General features: G+C 49.7%; 1 protein-coding gene across 2 annotated transcripts in view; it reads right to left on the bottom strand.

Annotated features, from left to right (window-relative positions):
• The window catches only part of GNB4 (G protein subunit beta 4), a 699,556-nt gene that overhangs the window by 300,560 nt on the left and 375,627 nt on the right, over window positions 1-23,369 (bottom strand). For both annotated transcript variants that reach the window (XM_086944371.1, XM_086944370.1), the window contains one exon: window positions 19,661-19,767. In XM_086944371.1, the coding sequence (XP_086800497.1) occupies window positions 19,661-19,767 (107 nt within the window). The remainder of the gene's footprint in view (window positions 1-19,660; window positions 19,768-23,369) is intronic.

Genomic DNA, 23,369 nt, shown 5'->3' with positions numbered 1-23,369 from the left:
TATTTATTCACAATGTGCTTATTCATATTACATATAGCAGAATAATAACACAACTGTCATAGTGCCCCAGGGAAGGGAAAGGTAAGGGACGGTGTCTGTGTGGGGGAGGGATGTGCAAGGTAGTTCATAGAGACAATGATATCAATACATGATTCATGAACGACCAATACAACTGGCTTCAGTACACTGAGCCAGCACAATAAAGGAGCTACTAATGCTCACAATTAAAAAGAAACCATGATAGCGATGCTATTAATTAATAATTGGAGTGATGGTTGCATCGACTGGTGTATGGTAATAGCCGTCGACGTTTCAACGCCAAGATTATAATGGTAGGTATACGTCACACCTTAAAGCGGGGTCCAACTCAGCAGTCACTGAGGAGAGGAAGGAGGAGGAGGAGGAGGACAGAGCCCTGCCAGGAACCTTTGGATGGCAGTCAGCCGGGGCATGGAACAACAGGCTGCCGTCAAACGGAAGATCAATGAGCCGCTCCCGAATATTTTCAGGGAACACGCCGTCCCGAAGCCAAGCATGGCGACGGAGGGCGACTGATGAAGCCATGGTCCGTCCCAGCACCTCTGAGATGTCCAGAGCGGAGCCGAGAATAAACGCTGCAAGCTCTCGGCCGTCCAACGCATGATGCCGTAAGTCCACCTGAACAGTCTCCTGGGGCGCTGCAGATTCCAAAGACTCAGCCAAGTCCCACAAACAGGAGGAGGCCCTAGCCAGAACACACAAGGTGTTAAGGGCCCGCAGGGCAGCACTGGTCGAGGCGAACATGTTGAGCCCCAAGAGTCCAGCCAGCAGGACTCCCGGGACCGGGGGGTCAACAGTGGCAGGAGGGAGGGAAAAGCAGTCGGTAAAAGTGGACTGGCGCAGAGTGGGGAAGAGAAAGACACTCCGGGTCACATGGCGCCGGAAGGTGCAGGTGCAGAAGATGCTGAGGCACCAGATCCTCTGAGGCTGGGCACCTCCAAGCCCAGTTAGGACGAAAGGAGCGAACCCTCAAAGGGAAGTAAGATTTCCCGCCCACCAGAGCCCTGGTGGGGAACCTGCAAGTGATGGTCCGCCGGAAAGTGAGCAACCGCATCACCCAGGCGCAGAATGCCCACAGCCGTGGACACAGCATGAGCAAAGGCCGCACCCGCCTCCGTAGGGCCCCGAGGTGGAGAAAGCAGCTCCTCCTTGGGCGACGGCTGCAAACTAAGGCGGCCGTCCCCGAAGCCAAGCGGGACGGGCAAGGGCCAGACCTGGAAGCCAGAAGGAGCCGAAGAATGAGGGACCTGCCACTCCTCCGATGAACACCTCTTCCACAGAAAGGACGGAGAGCCGCCCTTCGATGACGACGGTGAAAATGATACCACGCGACGACCAGTCTCCGGGGAGGACGACACCAATATACAGCCTGCCTCCGGAGGAGCGTCCGAAGACGAATCCGCAGCACGACCCCTGCGTGGAGCTGTAGAGTCCCCGCCTGAGGCAGGACGTCAACAGCATCCGGCGACGCTGGACAGGGTTCCTCCAAGTCAGACAGCGCAGGGGACCGGAGTGGAGCCGGAGCCGAAGAGGCCCCGGGGCGGCGCTGGAACGACACAGATTCGACCTCCGCTGAGGCAGCCTCCTGCGTGTAGGAACGAGAAAGGCCTGGGGAGTGACACGAAGACCTCCACCAGCCGCGGCCCAAAAAGCAGTGGAGGTCGCCTGGAACCTATGTGGCGGCGCCAAGGACGATTCAACCTCCAACTCGCCCTCCGTCGAGGCAGCCGCCCATTGGGAGGGATGAGAGGGGCCCGGAGAGGGAAGAGGGGTCCTCACCCAGCCTCGACCCGGAGCAGAACAAGGAAGGTCCACCGACCCCTGTGGCTCCGCGGGAGTTTGCGGCGAGGCAGAGGCGCCGTGGTCTGAAGGAGGGACCCCCAAGTGGCCTCACCCCAACAGTACCACATCCTCCAAGCCTGGATCCAAGTCAGTCGGCGCTGGAGCCGCCGGCGACACCGCGGAGGGCCCCGCGCAAGGCAAGGGATCCGCTGACGCCCCACAAGGGGAAGGAGGAGGAGATGCCAGCGAGGCCTGCAAAGCCGCCGCGTATGTCTCCATCTAGACTCTCGATGCTCCAGTACCGGGAAACGGAGGATAGGATGACACGCGGGGCTGCATCACCCACGGAGAGTCCATGCCCCCGGCACGCTGGAAAACAGCCCTAAGGGACAAACTTCGACGCTTACCCACCGGGAAGCGACGCTCACGTGACATTGGAGTAGGGCAAGGACAGCGACCACGGCCGTATCTGAAGCCGTCCGCCAAAGCTGACCGAGGGGAGGACGTCGACCTGGAGAGGCACACAGAGAGTAGTTTCATCCGGCGGTCCCGCTGCGACTTCGGCTTCAGCTGTTGGCATGCCTCACAGTCAGTAGTGCCGTGATCCTCCCCCAAACACCACATACAAATGAGGTGAGGGTCTGTCGCCGACATAAGACGCCCACACGACATGCAAGTCTTGAAGCCCGAAGGCATTCGCACACTGTTCCACCAAAAGAAGAGACAATTGGAAGAAAAAAGGGCCCCAAAAAGGCTCGTAGCAAGGACCGGATCCGCGTTACACGCTGAAAAGAAAAAAACAGGCGTAGGCGCACCGGGGTGTGTCTTATGTGACCTTGCTGGCGTCACGTACGCGGACGGCGCCTGGCCAGAGTCGCGTGGTGTCGCCCCGCCCCAGGCACACAGGGATGCTGTGGCAAGGAGTTTCCCGGTCCAATCTCACGCCTGGGGATAATTCTACGTGAAGGAATCTGCGAATAGTAATCTCTATCAGATACTGAGATCTTCCTATGCTATTTAGCTACATGCTGCTTTCCAAAATCCCAAGTTCACCTATTCCTTAAACAAACATTTTATTCATGTTTATTAATTTTACTTATATAAATTCTTTTTTCCCCCCCTTTTATCTTTCCCCTTGTGAGTGATCATGTAAGTTAAATACTGATCTGCATCTAGCCAGACAAACCATCCAGGTATTCTTTAGCTTTAATTTCCGACAAAGAGAATGTTGTTTGCCCCCCTCCCCAGATCACCTTTAGACAGGCTTGATTGTTTAAGAAAGCTTGCGCATTTTGTCCTGGAATGGCTTAATGAGCTGCCGCAGCCTCCACCACCTTTCGACGATGGAGTGGCAAAAATCAGGTCGGACAAAATAAGAAATCTCATTCCTGGTTCTCTTTGCTTCTGGCCTTGCTTTCTCAAAAACAGTTTGGTGCAATAAGAAATTGCAAAAATACGTCAGGATGGCATGTGGAAGAGCCCCTGCCTTTGCTGGATGTTTCTGTACAAAGGGGACGCGATAGGCACGTGGCACCTCTAGAGCCCAGTTCCAATCAGTAAGTTCCGGAAGTGAATCTCGTAGCAAATCCACCACGTATGAGTGAACATCAGCCCCCTCAACCCCCTCAGAAACCCCAAGCACCTGCAAGTTGTTTCTCCCTAGCGGTTCTCAAACTCTTCCAGTTTCCACTCTACGTCGGCTAACTGTGCTTCATGTGAATCTACTAACGTTTTATTCGTAGCAAGGTCTGATTCAGTAGAGACTATCCTAGACTCTAGGTCAGTCAGCCATTCCCCAAATACACTGCAAGTCTTGGTCAGTTTTCGTACTACCCCTTGCATCTTACGCACTGCAGCCTGGGCCTTACGTCCATCTTGGCACATTTCTTCACGGTGCATTGATATGGCCTGAAAGATAGCCTCTAGCGTTGGAGGAGTTGGCCCGGATGGATCGGACTCAGGTTGGCCGTCGGGCATAGGATTGGTAAGTTGATTTGTAGGGGTGTAGTCACAGGTCAGATCCTTCCCTCTCGGTCTCCTTTTTTTTTTTCCTCAGAACAGTTTTAGATATACAACCATCAACCTTTTCCAGGTCACTATTGTTCAAATCTGTAGTGTTTAACTGACGAGTCCTCCGACCATTCACCACCATCCAATACAGAAAAGAAGAAATCGCTAGGCTCCTTATGCAGTTCTCTGTCCAAATAGCCAATATTGTCCTTACTAGCTATAGAAGCATCTTGGGGCTGACTTATATAAACAGTGCTATATAAACAGTGCTTGAAGGTTGCTCTTGAGGTGATATGGTTGAAGTGTCTTGTATGTAAGCTTGTTCTCCCTCAACGCCCCCATCCATACCAGCCTCTCCTAAGTCGTCTAAGTTAAGGACCTTTCCAGCCTTCTCAACGATTGGCATATTTGTTGGAAAATTCAGCATATTACGCTCTGCATCCCCAGTAACAGTCACAGGGGGGATATCCCCGGGCCTTCCTTCAGTATTAGCCAAGCCCCAGTCCTGGGCGTCTGTCTCCAGAGCAAGGAGATTCTCTTCCTCACTCCGCTCTTCTTGTTCATCTTGTTCCTCGCTAGGCACATCCCCAGCATTCACTGTCGCTTCAGGGCAAGCCTTTCCCTGGATCCTCTCCTAGTGACCCGGAGCTGATTTTCCAGCTGGCGCTCTCAGTAGATCAACCACTGTAGGACCGCCCGGGTGCCCTTTCAGAGCAGCCCCGCCTCTTCCTCTCTTTTCGGGTTTGGGTTGGCTGCCGTCCGCCGACGCCCCTGTTTCGGCGTTTGTGCGGGTGACTCCCCCCCCACCACCAATACTACGGTCTCACATAGTTGCTCTGAAGATAGCCAGAAACGAATATGCTACTTACGAGTATGCATCTGTTCTTGACATGTAGGGCTGCTGACATTCATATCTGTGCATAGATCGCCGCCTAGTGTTGGGTCCAGATGATTGCACATTGTTGTCCTGGAAGAGTCTTCGAAGTATCACAAGATAGGTGGCTCCTCCCCTGGACTACAGTGCGCATGGTCATCGACTCCATCCTCAGATTGTTTTTTGCCATTGTGGCAAAGATGGAGTGTAATACCGCAAGTGATGACCATGCTAAGAGTAATTCTGAGTGCTGCAGCCGCAAAAGGCGCCGGGGAGGAGGGCCGGCGATATGAATGTCAGCAGCCCTACATGCCAAGAACAGATGCATACTGGTAAGTAGCATATTCAGTTCGAGGCATGTGGGCTGCTGAATTCATATCTGTGCATAGAATACATAGCAGTCCCTCCATTAGCGGCGGCCGCCTGTGCCAGCTGCAGCAGTTTGAAAAAGTGTTTTTAGAACAGCTTCCCCTACAGCTGCCTGCTGTTTGGAGTGCACATCTACGCAGTAGTGTTTTCTAAATGTGTGTGTGGTAGACCATGTGGCTGCTCTACATACGTCTTCTAAAGGAATATTTCCAGGGAAAGCCATGGAGGCCCCCAACTTTAGCGTGGAGTGGGCTCTCGGGGGAACCGTTAATGTGCGCTTGGCCTTTTCATAGCAAATCTGAATACACTTAACGATCCACCTGCCTATACCTGCTTTGGAAATGGGGTTGCCTTTGTGTTGTGGCGAAAAGGCAACAAACAGTTGTTTTGTTTTCCTAAAATCTTTAGTCCTATCTATGTAGTACATTAGAGCTCTTTTGACGTCTAGTGTGTGGAGCATTCTCTCTGCCACTGACTCAGGATTCTGGAAGAACACTGGCAGTTCTATAGTTTGATTGATATGGAACTGTGAAACCACTTTAGGCAGAAACTTAGAGTTAGTGCGGAGTACCACCCTATTAGAGTGAATCTGTATGAATGGCTCCCGGATAGTGAGTGCCTGAAGTTCACTAACTCGTCGTAGCGATGTGATTGCTATTAGGAAAGCCACTTTCCACATCAAGAATTGAATCTCGCATGAGTGGAGAGGCTCAAAAGGTGGACCCATCTGCCTGGTGAGGACCACGTTTAGGTTCCATACAGGCGCTGGTAGGTGTCTGGGAGGAATAACTCGTTTGAGTCCCTCCAGAAAGGCTTTGATGGCAGGCACTCTGTAAAGGGAGAGATGTTGCCTGTTCTGGAGATAAGCTGCTATTGCGGGCAAATATATACGAATGGAAGCATAGGCCAGATTGCATTTGTATAGATGTAACAGATAACAAATGATGTTGTGAGTAGATGCATCTAGCGGGTTGATGTTGTGTTCGGCACAATAAATGACAAACCGCTTCCATTTTGCCGCATAACATGCTCTAATGGTGGGCCTCCTTGCCTCCCTTATGATATCCATACAGTCAGGAGGCAAGTTGAGGTAGCCAAATTCTAAGACCTCAGGAGCCAGATCGCCAGGTTGAGCTGTTGCGGATCTGGGTGCTGAATGTCGCCATGGCTCTGCGTCAAAAGCCTGGGTGTGAGGTGCAGCCTTTGATGCGGTGCCACGGAGAGTTCTAGAAACGTGACGTACCATGGTAGGCGTGCCCACGTTGGAGCGACCAGGATGAGAGTCATCGAGTGTTGCTTCAGCTTGCGTGCCACCAGCGGTATTAGAGGTGCTGGGGGAAAAGCGTACGCAAATATGCCTGACCAGTTCATCCATATCGCATTTCCCTTGCGACTGTGGGTGTGGGAACCTGGCGGCAAAGCTTTGGCATTTGGCGTTTTCCTTTGTGGCGAACAGGTCTATCTCTGGATGACCCCACTGCTGGAAGTACGGCTGGAGTACTGATGGATGTATCTCCCACTCGTGCATTTGGTGGCCGTACCTGCTGAGCAGGTCCGCCATCTGATTGTCCTTGCCCGGGAGTTGCTCCGCCATGAGGAAGATGTTCCTCTGAATGGCCCGCTTCCACATGCTCTGAGCCAGATGAGACAACTGTGGAGAGTGTGTACCTCCCTGCTTCTGTATGTAGTACATGGCCGTCATGTTGTCCGTCCGGATCAACACAACCTTGTTGCACAGATGTACTTTGAATGCTTTCATCACCATGAAGATAGCCACCAGTTCTAGAAGGTTGATGTGCATCCTCCTCTGCTGTGCTGTCCATAGTCCCTGCACTGTGTAGTGGAGTACATGAGCTCGCCATCCCTGGAGAGATGCGTCCGTTGTCAGAATAATCTGTGGCACAGGCTCCTGGAACGGTCGGCCCCTGCAAAGGTTTTGTGGATTCCACCAATGCAGAGAGTTGTATGCGCGACCGGTCACCAACACTAGGTCTTTCAACTGTCCGTGAGCCTGATTCCACTGACGTGCTAAGCACTCCTGAAGCGGACGCATGTGTAGTCTCGCGTGCGGGACTATGAAGATGCAGGAGGCCATCATGCCCATCAACTGCATGAACACTCTTGCTGGAAGCGAGTGTTGTGGTTTGAATTGTTGTATCAGCAATTGCATGCTGTTGATCCTCACTGAAATTGGCTGCGCTTTGGCTGCCAGAGTATTTATTGTCGCGCCCAGATACTGCCGTACGTGGGCGGACTGAAGGTGGGACTTTGGATAATTCAGTAAGAACCGCAGATCGTGAAGAAGGTGAATGGTGTGGGACACGTGGGCGGCACACTACTGGGCCGACTTCGCCTGGATAAGCCAGTCGTCCAGATAAGGGTAGACGTGAACGTTCTGTCTCCGTAGGTGTGCAGCCACTGTCACCAGGCACTTGGTAAACACCCTGGGCGCCGTCGTCACTCCGAAAGGGAGGACCTTGAACTGATAATGCTGATTCTGAATGGTGAACCTGAGGTATTTTCTGTGTGACGGGTGTAGCGGTATATGGAAATATGCATCCTTCAGATCTAATGTTGCGAGGAAATCTCCCTGACTGAGTAACGGTAGAACCTGCTGTAATGTGAGCATGTGAAAGTGTTCTGATAGAATGTACTGGTTTAGGAGCCTGAGGTCCAGTATAGGTCTGAGGGACCCGTCCTTTTTTGGGATCAAGAAGTACAGCGAGTACACCCCTGTACCTTTTTCTTCCACAGGCAGGAGCTCTATGGCCCTTTTTTGCAGCATGACGACTACCTCCTGCTGCAATAATTGCAAATGCTCTGTGGACATAGGACGGTGTCTTGGGGGTATGTTGGGTGGAGTGGATGTTAACTCCAGACAATAACCGTACTGGATAAGCTGCCTCACCCACCTGTCTGTAGTGATGGATTTCCAGACGGGCAGGAACTGTTGCAGTCTCCCCCGACCGGTGTGGTATGGTCGGGGGCAGTGACAAGACGTCACTGTTTGTTAGTGGCGGAGGATCGGGAGCTGTTGTTTCCACGACCTCTGCCCTTGGTGCTGTTTCCACGATAGCCACCCCTACTCTGTTTGGTGTAGGTGGTCTGCGTGCGTTACTGTATTGTGTCTGCTGGGACAGCTGGCCTCTGGAAGTTCCTCTATTGTTGGAGCGACGAAAAGAACCACCCCTGAACTGCTGCGACTGTAGAGCCCCCATAGACTTTGCAGTCTCAGTGTCCTTTTTGATTTTTTCCAAGGTGGTGTCCACCTCTGGGCCAAATAAGTGATCAGGGTTAACAGGCTGATTCAGTATGGTGGTTTGTATCTCTGGCTTGAAACCGGAGATTCTTAGCCAGGCATGTTGTCGTAACATCAAACTTGTATTAATTGCCCTGGCCGCGGTGTCTGCCGCGTCTGGCGCACACTTGATAGATGCGTTTGATATAAGTTTCCCTTCTTGTATTAGCGTCTCTGCTGCCTCCTTATACTCATCTGGCAAGTGTTGTAACAGGGTTTCAAGTGTATCATAATGAGCCCTGTCATATCTGCCTAAGAGTGCCTGTGTGTTGGAGATGCGCCGGATATTGGCCGCTTGAGCTGCCACCCTTTTCCCTGATGCTTCTAGCACTTTAGATTCCTTGTCAGGGGGAGGAGCATCACCCGTTGTTTGCGAGTTCGCCCTCTTCCGGGCATTGGAAACAACCAGAGAGTCCAACGGCAACTGTCCCTTGATATACGTAGGGTCCCCAGGTGCCGGTTTGTATTTCTTCTTAATTCTGGGGTTTATCACCCTTGCGGTCTCCTTAAAAATGTCTCCAGCATGTTGTAGGACACCCTTTAGCATTGGCAGAGTCTTGACAGTTCTCTCGGAGGTTGAGAAGGTGTCAAACAAAAAATCCTCCTCAACAGGGTCAGCATGGAGCTGGACATCATGATTTTTTGCTGCCCTTTCAATAAGTGCATTAAACGCAGCCGTGTCTTCAGTAGGCGAGAATTTAACAGCATAGACATGACTGTCTGGGGCAGTTTGTGGATCTCCTGGGTCAGCAGCGTCTGTCCAGGGTTCGGTGTGATCTTCAGGATCAGTGTCTACAGGATAGCTGTACTCCTCATTGTCACCCTCCCCTGCCTCCACATCTGAGTATGTGGGTGAGGTAGGGGCAGTGTCTTGTCCATGTGGTGTTATAGGTTCAAAGAGAAGAGGTGACGTAGCAGAATCGCTCTTTTTCTTTAATGGAAATTTATATGATTCCATAGGCTGTTCAGGGGCGATCTTTCGCTTGAAAATAGAAAGTCTACCCGTCTCGGCGTCGATGAATTGCCTCGACTGATCTTCAGGCGGAGGCTGCCAATGCTTGGTGGCCACCTCCGGAGTTGTAGGTCCCCACGGACACCTTGGTCGCTTCGACGGCCGTCCTAGGGGCGAAGGCTCTAGGCACCACTTTCAGCAGCAGTGTGAACTGGATGGGTGCCGAAGATTTTGGAGGTTTACTGACCGGCGGTGGAGTAGCCTTTGGTCCGACAGTAGTAGCCTTCTCTTTAATGCGTTTCAGCGAGTCAGACACCTGCTTCGAAAAGGAGGCGGATGGCTGTGTTGACTCGACGGGTTCCTTCGAGCCACCACCGGGTGTGAACTCGAGGCCTGTACTGCTTTTAGCTTTGTCGGGTCGACGCTTAGGATCGAGAACCTTCTGAGTTCCGAGTCCCTTGTCTGTGTCGACGGCCTTTGGCACCGACTTCTTCGGGTCGACGTCCTTGACGAGTTTCTTCGGTGCCCCGGTCTTCGGCTCGACACCCTTTAGCGACCTCACCGGATCGATAACACTCTTCTGCTTTGTCGGTGCCGATGGTTTAGAGGTCTTCGAACCGACCAAAGCGATACGCACTTTTTGTTTCGATTTGGCGTCCAGCGCTTTCGGTTGCGTAGACACCGATGCTTTCGGTTTTGATTTCGACCGGTCGACCGATGGCTCGTTAGAAATGTCCGTAGCCGGGCCTTGAGGCGAGGCTGTAGAACCAAGTGTACGATCTTGGGTAAGGCCATGTGGCGATCCCTCGACCTGAGCTTTATCGAGTGTTTTGGTCTCGGCCCCCGTACCAACGGTTGGGCCTAGCTCCTCGCTCGAGCTATCTTCCACGGCCCCAAAGGCCTCATCGTCGTCTCCTACCTCGTTGACGACGTCTTCATTATCGACCATTTCTACATCTGCGTCGTAAATGGAGTCGATCTCCGATGCAGGATCAGACAGGTTCTCTTGAACTTCCTGCTCGACTCCCTCATCATCCTTGGCATCGAAGATGTTCACCGGGTCAGGTGCCGTCTGCTGGGCCTCCTTTCGCGCTGCGCGTCGATGTCGAATCGTCTCATTGGAGCGGAATCGAGAACAAGCCATACAGCTGGCTTCATCGTGATCCGGAGAAAGGCACTTGTTGCACACCGGGTGGACATCGATGTGAGGATACTTGGAGTTGCAAACGGGACATCTCTTGAACGGGCTCCGTTCCATGATGGATCGTCGATAAGGCCTCTGGCGTCGACCAGGCCTTTAGTTTCGAAAAGCCACGCGGCTCCTCTTGATGTCCTGCTCGGGACAGGGCTCTAACAAGTACTGGTACCGATCGCAAGACAATACCGACGATAACTAAAGGCCTTCTGGCCAAAGAGAAAGTTTATTATCGATTCCGAACTTGAGTTAACAAATAGACATCTGAACCCAATGGCGGAAAAAACAATCTGAGGATGGAGTCGATGCCCATGCGCACTGTAGTCCAGGGGAGGAGCCACCTATCTCGTGATACTTCGAAGACTCTTCCAGGACAACAATGTGCAATCATCCGGACCCAACACTAGGTGGCGATCTATGCACAGATATGAATTCAGCACCCCACATGCCTCGAAACAAGAGATTACTTTTGGTGCACATCACAGTATGCAGGTTATTGATTAGAAGGGACAGAGTTAACTGTTAAGTGTGGTTTTAGAACAACAATCTAAACCAGTAGACTACAACACCTGAAAGAAATGAGGACGTTAGTTAGGAAAGTAGTGTTGGGCCGACTGTACTGAAGACAGAGCGCTACAAGAGGATTGCAGCAGTTTTGACCACCTTCACGATGTCTATTGTGGTTGTTAAAGTTCTATGCCTAGGACTGGAGCTTAACTGAAAGTCAATAGAGGCTGCTGGTTTCAACAGAGACAAAAGGGTCAAGACAAACAAAGTTACTTGCAAACCTAGTTGAGTATAGTAGCAATCTAATTGGAACTTTGACATTAGAACTGTTCCTACCTCGGCTTAGGTTACTAAAATATACACAAATAAATGATATTACACTTGTATATTAAGTGGCACAAACATTAAACAAACTGCAGCCTAACCAAAGCCCATATTGTTTATTACAATTTTCAATGTTTTTCCACGTCACTTTGTACGAGGTAAAAAAAGAATCTTAATAAAATGGTGAAACCCACTTTATAACAAATTCCAAACTTGCCATCTCATAACTGCCATGAAGAACATTGCTGAAATTATAGGAAATGTCACCGCAGTGCTTAAAAAAAAGTGACCAGTCCTTTAAGAATATAGCAACAGTCTGTATCACATGTATGGTGCACACAGTTCCTGGATTGCTCCAGTTCTTCTGAATAGAATAGCACAACACGGTTATACTAAAGAAGCATATCTTGCGGACTGTGAATTTAAGATGGGGAGATTAACTGCTGTCAATTACTTCAATGACTATTTCTACAATGTAAAGCAGTACCTCCTCATAAGCGGTGGCTAATCCTGTGGGTGTTGCAGTGGTTTGAAAAAGAGTACGTAACACTGCCTGTCCTACACTGGCTTGTTGGCATGCTAAAACAATAATGTTTGGTGAAAGTATGGTGTGGACCGTGTAGCTGCTTTACATAAATCAGCTACGGGAATATTTCCTAAAAAGGCCGTGGTTGCTTTCTTTTTGCGAGTAGTGTGCTCTGGTAGGAACAGATAAAGGTCTTTTGCCCGTAGCACAGCAAGTATGAATACATTTTACTATCCATCTGGCTATGCCTGCTTTGGATATAGGGTTGCCTTTGTGTGGTGGTGAAAAGGTGACAAAAAGATGCTTAAACTTTCGAAACGTTTTAGTCCTATCAATGTAGAACAGGAGCGCTTTCTTGACATCTAATGAATGAATAGCACTTTCCGCAACCTAATAAGGTTGAGGAAACAACTGTCAATTCAATAGATTGATTGATGTGAAATTGTGAGACCCTCGGGTAGGAATTTAGGGTTGGTTCGAAGAACCACCTTGACTTTGTGTATTTGGAAAAATGGTTCTTCTAAGGTTAATGCCTGGAGCTCACTAACACGCCTGAGTGAAGTTACGGGGACTAAAAAAGCCATCTTCCAAGATAGGAATTGAAGAGGTCATGAGTGTAGAGGCTCAAAAGGAGATCTTGTGAGTACTATATTAGGGTTCCATGAAGATGCAAGAGGAATCTTGGATGGAAGGACATGTGTAAGTCCTTCCATGGAGGATTTAATGACTGGAGTGTTAAAGAGGGATAGGTATTGTCTATTTTGAAGATAGGCTGCCATAGCTGCGAGATGTAAACGTATAGATGTATATGCTAAACAAAGCAGGCAACACGCGTTGTGTTTGCTTTTGGGTCGTGCTTGGGACTGGTTGTGTCTTTTTAGATCTACACCATAATTATTCAAAATGTGTTTATTCTATAGAAAGTAAAACATCTCATCGCACTGGATTATGTGGATCGTCTTTCGGCCATACCAGCATCAACGATAATTTTGACTTTTTTTTAGCCTTGAAAATGTCACAGTACCTACTTGTACAGACGAAACACGTTGGCTGTTTTGTTTGCTGGGATTTAATTTTAAAAAGAAAAATAATAAATGAAATTTTCTACGATAAGATTCTTGTGGCATGCCCTTCATGTCCTATATACCGGTTATGAGAATTTACAGAATTGCATGGACTTAATAATGGGCTCACTGAACACTAAATGCTCATAACAAAGATTGATTGATGTGATCAATTTTAATACATAATTGGTGTGCTGTATTAGCTTTCTCTTATTGCTAGATCTAACCAAGGTTCTCCCCACTGCTGAAAGAGACCTTGTGCCACCTCTGAGTGAAGACGCCATTCGTGATCCAACATGCACCTGCGGCTGAGTTTGTCCGCCCTGGCGTACAGGGAACCTGCCAGGTGTTGAACCATCAAGGAAATGCCTTGACGTTCCAGCCACGTCCAGAGACGCAGAGCCTCATGACATAGGGTCCACGACCCCACCCAGCCTTGCGTGTTGCAGTACCACATGGCGGTGGTGTTGTCTGTGAACACTTGCACTACTCTCCCCTTGACAGAGGGAAGGAATAATTTCAGTGTAAGTAGGATCGCCCTGAGCTCCAAAGGGTTGATATGGAGCTTGGACTCCGTAGGAGACCAGGGGCCTCTGATCTCCGCCTCTCCCATGTGGCTTCCCCATCCCAGGAGGGACGCATCCGTCACCACTGTGTGCTCTGATTGGGGAAGGGAGATGGATCTGTCGCTGACCCAGCGCTGGTCTGTGAGCCACCACTGCAAGTTCTGTGCAGTGCCCTCCGAGATCAGGACGTAGTCGGACATGTTTGGAACTTCCTGTCCCACTGCAGAGCCTGCATATGCCATTTGGCATGATTGATCAGCAGGATGCAGGAGGCCATGAGGCCTAGCTGCCTCAGGGTCTTCCTGACCGAAACCCAGAACCAGGGCCGAAAGATTGGAATCAAAGCCCGAATGTCCCGGATTCGCTATTTGGGAGGATAAACCCGAATCTGCACCGTATCCAGAACCGCTCCAATGAAGAGGAGCTTCTGAGAGGGGATCAGGTGTCACTTCGGCAAGTTGATGGAAAACCCCAGCAAATGCAGGAGATCGGCCGTAGTCTGGAGGTGGGAGAGGACTGCCTGGGGCTAGCCCGCCTGCAACAGCCAGTCGTTGAGAAAGGGTAAGACAGAAAGCCCTGATCTGCGCAGATGAGCTGCGACCACCGCCATCACTTTCGTGAACACTCGAGGGGCGCTTAGAAGGCCGAAAGGGAGCACGGTGAACTGAATGTGCCAGTGGCCCACCGTGAACCGTAGTGAACGCCGATGGGCTGGCAGCATGGGGATATGAAAATAAGCATCCTGCAAGTCCAACGGTACCAGCCAGTCTTGCGGGTCTAGGGCAGACAAGATCTGAGAAAGCGTAAGCATCTTGAACTTCTCCTTCCGGAGAAAGTGATTGACGTTCCGGAGGTCCAAGATAGGATGCAGACCTTTGTCCTTCTTTGGAACCAAGAAGTAGTGCGAGTAACAACCACGACCTACTTCTGGCGTCGGAACGCGCTTGATGGCCTCCTTGGCCAAGAGGGCCGCAACTTACTGCTGGAGAAGTGCCAAGTGATCCCCGACATGCGGTGGCACTGAGGTGGCATGGCTGGAGGAGTAGACACGAAGGGGAGGGAGTAGCCCCTTCGGACTATCTGCAGAACCCACCTGTCCGAAGTGATGGTGCGCCAGTGGGGAAGGTGATGGCGAATCCTGCCGCCCACTGGCGTCTGGTGGGCCTGAAACACCAGAGTAGGAAGGTTTTGAGGCGGTGGTGGATTCGGGACCCACCATGGCGGGTCCCGCGGCTGAGCTGATACTGTGACTGCGCATGCCGGCGGTTCTGAAAGGAACGCGCTAGGGCGCCTCGCCACTGACCTCGAAAGGAGCGAAAAGCAGACCCCGAGGAACTGCGCGTGGTGGCGGGACCTAAGGACTGGGCCGTAACCCGAGAGTCCTTAAAGCGTTCCAGGGTGCTATCCGCCTTGTCACTAAAGAGGCGTGTGTCATCAAAGGGCATGTCTAACAAAGTGTTCTGGAAATCCCCGGAGAAACCAGTAGTTCTGAGGCAAGCGTAACGGCGAAGAGCCACCCTTGTGGAAAGTGCCCTGCCGAGAGAATTAGCTGTGTCCAGTCCACAACGGAGAGTAAATTTAGCAGCCTCTCTGTCCTCGGTAATGGCCTGGGAGAGCACCGCCCGCGCTTCCACAGAGCACTGAGGCAGCACCTGTGCCACGGTGTCCCACACAGAATGAAAATAGCGGCCCAACAGGCACGCAGTAGTCACCACCCGCAACTGGCAGAAGTGAAAATCTTTTTCCCAAACTGTTCCAGTTTCTTAGATTCCTGGTACGGAGGAGTAGAAGGGAATGCACTCGGAGAGGCAGAGGCCTGGACAACCAGACTCTCAGGCGTTGTGTGTTGAGTGAGAAAGCTGGGGTCGTGCGGCATGCCACACACTTATCCACAGGAACCCCTCTGTTAGGCTGGTTCCAGGTGCTCAACAGGATGTCAGTCAGTGTGTCGTTGAAGGGCAGCAGCAGCTCCGCAGAGGAGGATGCTGGCTGCAGCACCTCAGTCAGGAGATTGGTCCCAATAGGCACAGAAGGGAGCTTGAGATTAAGAGCCTCAGTTGCCCTACGCAACACCACAGAAAAAGTCCCAACCTCCTCCGTAGCCACGGAAGAAGGGGACAGTGTAGAACCACCCATCGGGCCCACGGGCCCGAAGGAGCTCCCGAGGGACCCGATGCAGCGAACAAACGGCCCATGTCCGACAGAAAGACCTGTATTTCATCCGGAGTCTCGTGCAGACCCAGGAAGGGAGGGTATGCCGCAGGCAACAACGGAGGCTCCATCAGAGCCGCAGGGGAGTGACCGCCCGACCCCTCAACCACGTCCCACCACCAGTGAGGGGTAGACAAAAAGAGACGTCGCCTTTTCGACTTCTTAAGGCGCCGTGACTTATCTGTCCCCGATTCAGACAAGCGATGGTGTCGGCTCCGCGACTGGTCCCTCGACCATGGGCGTGCCCCAAGCAGAAGAGACACGCGTCGTGCCGGTCTGCCACCAACATGTTCCGATGGCAGGCCCTACAGGACTTAAACCCGGGCCTAGGAATACCGCTCTCTCTCGTATCTGCGCTTGCTGACGCGAAAAGAGAAAGAACTGACGTCAGCGCGCGTGGGCACGTCCAAGCAGCTCCAACGACATCATAGCGGTGGCTACAACGCCAGCAACGTACACAGAGCTGTACAACCACACCTACCGACGCGCAGGGGTACTGCTGACAAAAACCGTTCAGGATCCAGTCTGACGCCTGGGTATATGCTAAGGTAAGGAGTCTATAACTAATGTGTCTCTTTCAGAAAATGCTTACTTAAATCAGATGCAATGTGATCAATAAGGAACCAAACAGACTAATGGAACATGCTCACACCACAAAGAGCTCAGAGCCCACTCCGCTTATACCTATGGGCAATCTGCACCGCAAGTAGAGGTCACTTTTCATGCTGCAAGACTTCATTTTAGAAAAAACTTACAAGTCTGAGCCCATTACATGGCAAAAGAATGTTAAGCATGTGCAACTACAGCCAACACGAGCTACTAACAATAGGTTGAGGGTTTACGGCACATATAGTAACATATTCTACTCTTTATGTAAAAAGAAAAGAGACACTCCAGGCAGGGTACAGCCAGGAGTCCCACAGAAAGATAAATGGCTCAGAGATGTGGCTGAGAAATTACACGTGCAAAATACAAGAACTACCACCAAATTGGCTGTTGACTTTGAGCAGTGCCATGAGATGCTGCACACAGCGATGTATCACTGGACATGCTTGATGCCTGTAAGCTGTCATTGTATACTTCTATAATTGCAAACAATATATGGAATACCATCATACTGCTTTCTGTGAATGTCTGAGTAACAGAAATGAAGGATATCAGAACAAACTTTTTCTAAACAACGGAGAAGAAAAATAATTTGCTTAATTTGACTTTATGCTCCACAAGGAGCTCAACAGTAGTCATTGTGGATGGACTAATGTTTGCCATCAATTGGATGAACAAAAATTACAAGTGTTCTCTCAGTATTGAAAGCAGTTAAGTGGCTTAAATTGCATGCGTGAAAAGGAAAGACAATGTTACTTCAATAAAAAGCTGTGCGGGGGGAGGAGCCAAGCTTGACAACGAGATGGCCGCACGTTAGCTCGGCTCCGCCGTCCTACCTGCCTACATTCTAATATCCTGTTGCTCATCCTGCCCAAAACGGACAACAACTTATATACAGAGCTTTGCAGTCACTTACCATCCATCCTGGTGGGTCCGATGCTCGGTGGATCCACAGCGGCGTCCTCCCGGAAAGTGCGGCCTCCCCGGGGTTGAGACCGGGGCCTCGCCCTTAGCGAGTTGCCGGCGAGATGGTGTCAGCGGCGGCCTCGGGTGGAGGTCTGGGGCCAGCCGGAAGATGCCGATGTGCGAAGAGCCCGGAGGCAAATGAACGTGCCTGGGACACCCGTCCGGTGCTCCAGAGGTGGTGTGCGGCAAGTTGTGGGTTAGGGACGCCGTGTCTGGTGGCTCCCCCCTTTGTTGCCGTCCGGCCGTACCGGGCTCCTTCGCTTGGTGGCGACGAGGGATTTTGGCGAAGCGGTGTCGCCGGCGGGTCCCCCTCTTTTGTGGTCACCATTTCAGCGCTGTGGGTGCTGCTCATGCGCTTGAGGGGGGTCCCGCCGGGTTTCTGCTGTTGAGCTCACCCCTGGAGATGATTCTGGAGAGACGGCCTAATTGTCGCAAAATGGCGGCTGCTGCCATGTCCTGTGCAGGGTCCCGGGATGCCGATTTCTTGCCCTTGTACTCCGCTTGGGCCTGTACTGATGAGCTCGAACCCACGATTGGAGACGTCCTGCAAGCCTTGAAGACCTGGAGGTCGACCATGGTTCGGGACTCCTGTGTACAGGGGGATGTAATGGCCGCCGTTGCTCCCGGGTCAGCTTTTGAGGACGCGGATGGGCCCAGTGAGGTCGTTGATTGTTCCCCGCTTTCTGGTTGGGGTAGCGATGATCCGATACATGAGCGGGTGGAACCGCTGGTGTTCATTGACACTGGTATACACGGCTGCTGTGAACAGTTTCTGGATTGCCCTCGGGAGAGGGGGTTCTATTGGCTGCTTCCACTGATAGTCCAGCAACTTTTCCAAGGCCTTTTCTCATCGCCATGTCCTATGCCCACTGGATCTACACACATTGCGACGTTGGCTAAGAAAGGCCTAGGATGAACCCGGTTCTTTTCAGACGACTACTAATCGGTGAATGGAGTTATGGACTGCCCTACATTGTGCTACTTTGTTGATTTCTTCGTATTTACGTGTTACTGAACACTTGCCAGTTTCGTTTTGGGCCACGCTCATGGCGTGTGTGGGCGGGGGGCGGGGGCTGTACCATTTGCTAAATGGTTCCTCTCCCCAGGCTTTTCTTTTCTCTCTCTTCCTTTTTCCGTTTCTCTATATTCTCTTTTTCTATATTTCGGGTTCATAATTAGGGCGACAGGCACGCTGCTGGGGCAGGTAGGCCGTAGCCTTCTGCAGGGGTGCAGGGTGGGACGGGTGGAGTAGGGTCTATTCGGTTGTTCTTTGTTTCTATGGCTCTTTTGTGTCCTTTTCTTGGGTCTCCACGACTGCGCGTAACCTCACGGGGTGAGTTACTGTGAGGGGAGGAATAGGTATTTTATGTAATATGGTACTCATGGCACCGTTTCTCCTGAATTAATCGATCCGCCCCCAAGAACGTTCGCTATTTGTATTATTGCTCGCCATCACCACTGAGGGGCGGGTACAGTAACGTGGAGTCCCCCTACTTCTTTTTCTCTTTAGTATTCTTGTTTTTTTTTTTACTTCTTGGGTTGGAATGTATAGTGATCGCAACTTATCTGTTTCCCTGATGGTTTTTATTACTGCGGAATCGCTGTTCAGTTTGTCTCTGGGTACATGTGGTCGGGCGTGGATACTACCATTGAGGAACTATAAGCGAACCTATGTTTTGCATGCTATGGACTTTTCTGATTATTGCTTTTTGGCTGTATTGCAATGAAACAGTTGGATTATTCCCTGCCACGTACACCAGGTTGCTACCTATACAACCGATCCTTTATTCTTTAATATATAAAATTAACCTCCTTTAATCCTTGTCGAGTGGTTCTAGTTAGTTAATAGCATTGACTTACAACGTTAGGTAATATCATCTAACCACTCCGTGCCTTTAATTGATGATGGTGCTTTCCAGTTTTGTTCCGTGGCCGGCCCCCGGGTTGTAGGCCCGTATTTGTACGCATCCATTTCCTAAAATAAAGGTTTTCAAAAAATATATAAAAAAAAAATTTAAAAAAAAGCTGTGCACTCTCTTGTCATCTGGTGGTTTAATGTTTTTGAAGTCTTTTGCAGTCAGTTTATGGCTTGGTTAGATTAATCTTGTATGACTTTGAAGCTACCTCTTCCACAAATACATTGACATGGGGCAAAGTCTTTCAAACTTTTCCACTATCCACCTTCATTCTACTTCTGAGTCCTAAATGTAATTAGTTTACCTGATTTTAAGTGTGAGAAATTATTTGTATGTCATTAAGAGAGATTCCAAGAAAAAAAATATTTTAACACATTAACAAATAGCTCTGCTCCAATTCAGTGTCAATATTCTAAAGGCAAAACAATCAAACCTGCAAGATGACTTCTACAAACCTTGAATCAGATCCCCAGTGCATGGCATATATTTTTGCTAAGTGGCCACGCAGGGTACGTCGTGTCCTCATCTGTATTCGACCCACTGAATCCAAACTTGTTGTAATCTAAGGAGAAGAGAAATGTTGAAATTAATCAAAAGAGGTTCTGAACTACATCGACTCAGTTTGCACACACTATGTAACAGAGTTAGCCTTTGCCATCTAGCAAGCATCTGTAGATCTCATTAGATAAACAAAGAGTTATTTGTGTGTACGGCTAAACAAAGTTAAAGGGTGCCTACAGGTAAGACCATAATGTGAATTGCATTACGGTAAACAAGAGTCATTTTTACCATCTCAATTACAGCCAAAATGTTATTAAGTCAACAATGATCCTGAAGAGCAAATAAAGAAATGGACCTCCATTGCCTCTCTTTGATGGAAAGAATAGCCTTTATGAAGGTGGTCATCCTACACAAACTCATATCTTTTTCTACAACATTCCTGCTCCTCTAAACAAACAATTTTTTCAAAACACTTGGGTCACACATGATCACATTGGCAAGGGAGAGAGGGCAACTCAGACTCAACTCTCTGTTACCATATGATCAAGGAGGCTAGCTGCCCTTACACTGTTACATTATTATTGTGCACAAGCACAATATGCATACTATTCGAAACACCCTCCATATATCACACATCAGGCTGTAGAGCAGGACACTGCATAATCTACCAAACCACGAACACTGATTGGACAGATTCCCCATGGAGTTTCGGCTAAAATAAATTCAGTAGCTAGCACATAACTGGTCTGGAATGGAATCCGAAAACATGCCTCACTTCCCATTCTCTATGCTCCAGAACGGTCGCTCGAGCATAACCCACTTAACTAGCTCAATGAAGAACAATCATCCCTTCAAAAAGTAAGCAGCTGGAGAACAACTATGATTGGGGACCTGTGCCTAGAAGAGGTCTTTTTAGAACATACTAATATTAACGACAAGCTACAAGCCACTGCCATGGGCAGATGAACTTATTTTCAGCTTAGGGCGTTGTAAAAGGCTAGGTATCCCTCTTTCCCCACAGAAATCAAAGTCAAGCAAGACGATGCCTCCTATTATGACCCTCCCATCAAACAGACATATTATCAGTAGGCTCTTTGCATCAATAAAAACGGAGGCCCCAGTGACAAAGTCTTGCGCAAAAGAAAGATGGAAATCCCCCCTAGGGCAAGTCCTCTGACAAAGAGTGGGCATACTACTGCAACCAGTTTGGACGGGGATTCGTTCAATAAAACAATTTCAACCAGCATACAGTACACCCATAACAACTCAAATTGAACCCATCACATAACACGAACTGTTAAAAGTTTGGCTGCAGACACAGACTTTCCACATCTTGAATGGGTTTGTGTCAAGACTGCAGATTTCTGGTGAAAAGTGTTTGAACTTACCTCAACTATTATTAAAGTGGATGTGTTACCATCTCCCAAAGTGGCCTTAATTGGATATACAGAGCAGATACACCCATTAGTTAGGCGCTCTGGCGAAAAGAAAGGTAGCCTGCTGGGCCTGGCTGTCCAGGCATTAGTGCTTTGTGAACCTGTGGAGAGATGCCCACATGGCAGCCTGGCAGATCTCCAGGACTGGCACACCACACTAGAGGAGTGGTAGCAGCCTTCGCTCTGGTGAAATGAGTGTGCAATCCAAGGAAGATCTTGATGCACAACAATTCATCTGGAGATGGTTCTCTTTTGCATCTCTGTCCTTTTTTGCTCAAGAGAAACCTATTGCCATCTTGTCTGCAATCTCTAGTCTAGTCGATGAAGAAGCTAAGGGCCTTTTCAGGGTCCAGATAGTGCAGCCGTTCCATCTTGGGAGGAATGGGAGAGGAGTAAAAACTTGAGGCTGGCCAATCGCATCATTCCCGAGATTCGGGACAAGAACGGAGCACACCATGCCATTTCCCCAGCCATAGCCCGAACGTTCGCCAATAATACGCGGCCCTCTACGAAGCCCGACCCCCTCGGACTTCCTTGGCGACCTTACTGGCCGAGACCAGGACTCAGCTGCCCTGCCTTTCCCAGACGACTCGGAGACTCTGGACCTTCCTTTTACCCCAGAAGAGATACACAGGGCTATTTCACTGTTGCACTCTGGCAAAACGCCCGGGCCCGACGGTTACCCCCAAGAATATTATGCGGCCTATCGGGACACATTGGTTCTGCACTTGGTGGAGTTGTTTAAACACGTACTGGACAAAGGGTCCTTCCTGAGACGGATGTATCCACTATTGTAGTCCTCCCGAAGACGCAGCCCTTCTCCCTTACCTGTGCAGCCTACCGCCCCATCTCCCTTATCAATAATGGAGGTCAAAATCTTCGCCACTGTGGTGGCACAACGACTCAGCCCCCACTTGCAAGAGCTGGTTCACCCAGATCAATGCGGCTTCATGCCTGCCCGGGGTACCCGACACTGCATACGCCGCCTCCATCTCGCCCTTGCACATCGTAATCACCTCACCCCATATCTAGCCTTGCTTTTCATAGACTTTGAAAAAGCATTTGATACGGTGAACTGGGGCTACACTGAGGATGTGCTGGAAAGGATGGGTCTTGGCCCCACGTTCCGACGCCTCATCTAGGTCCTGTACTCTACTCCCTAGACGAGGGTCCTTTTTAACGGCGTGTTTTCGGAGACATTTCGTATCCAGCAGGGCACTCGCCAGGGCTGCCCGCTCTCGCCGCTTCGGTTTGCATTAGCAATGGAACCCCTGGCCTCCCTCATCCTCCAAGACGCCCTCAACCGAGGTTGGGCCTAGGATCCAAACCAGATCGACAAGATTGCTCTGTACGCCAAGGACATCCTCCTCTTCCTGGCAGACCCCGAGAGTTCCGGCCTGTGATGCTTAGAAGCCCTCTCTGCCTTTGAGCAGACTTCCAGCCTTAGGCTCGATGGAGCAAGTTTCAGAATTCATTTTATTCTGGCTCGCAAAGTTAATTCCTTGTAACATGAACTAATATATTAATGTGTTCTTGCATGTTTGTTATACTAAGTTAATCTAGATTAAAAGTTCATCATTGCATTACACGCAGGTTTATTGATAAATGGGCTCTTGTTGCATTTGCAAGTACGTTTTATAATACATAACTAATATTGTTTTGTTCGTCCTATTGTCTTTGTCAACACTAATGTGGCTGATTTATTGATGGCATGTGCTTAATTTATATGTGCTATTGTTTATGTTACGTTGTTATCTATGTTGTGTTTGTATTTCTTTTATCGTTTCAGATTTATAAAGAAATCTGCTGCTCATTATGAAGGATGGTAAAGTATAAATGTGCTGCTTTTTGTGTGCTTCTGCTAGGTGATTTTTACTAATGGGATAATATTAGTAATAGATGTTAGGTAAAAGAATGACTTTCTTTTCTTGTATTAATTATTCTTTTGTGTTTGTTTGCATACTAGCCCGAGAGAAAGGCTTGAGGCCTAGTTTTGAAAATGTTGATTAGCCTGACTGAGAGCAGAGCCAAGCACAGCTGTGTTGAAGCTTTTCCACGAAAATTATTCTCTGAAATAAACTGAACATTAAACAAAGGCAATTCTGTGCGAACTGTGCTCTGAATGACTTTAATCAAGGCCAAGGAAATGACAAAGGATGGTTTGGCCGAGCTATGGAGGAAGTAGTGAAAGACTTTGGATACTGTAGCAAACTTTCGGAAGCCGGTG

The sequence above is a fragment of the Lissotriton vulgaris genome, chromosome 11 (assembly GCF_964263255.1).
Source record: "Lissotriton vulgaris chromosome 11, aLisVul1.2, whole genome shotgun sequence".
NCBI lineage: Eukaryota > Metazoa > Chordata > Amphibia > Caudata > Salamandridae > Lissotriton > Lissotriton vulgaris.
Note: the sequence above shows the minus strand (reverse complement) of the source record. Positions and strands in the feature narration are given on the sequence as shown.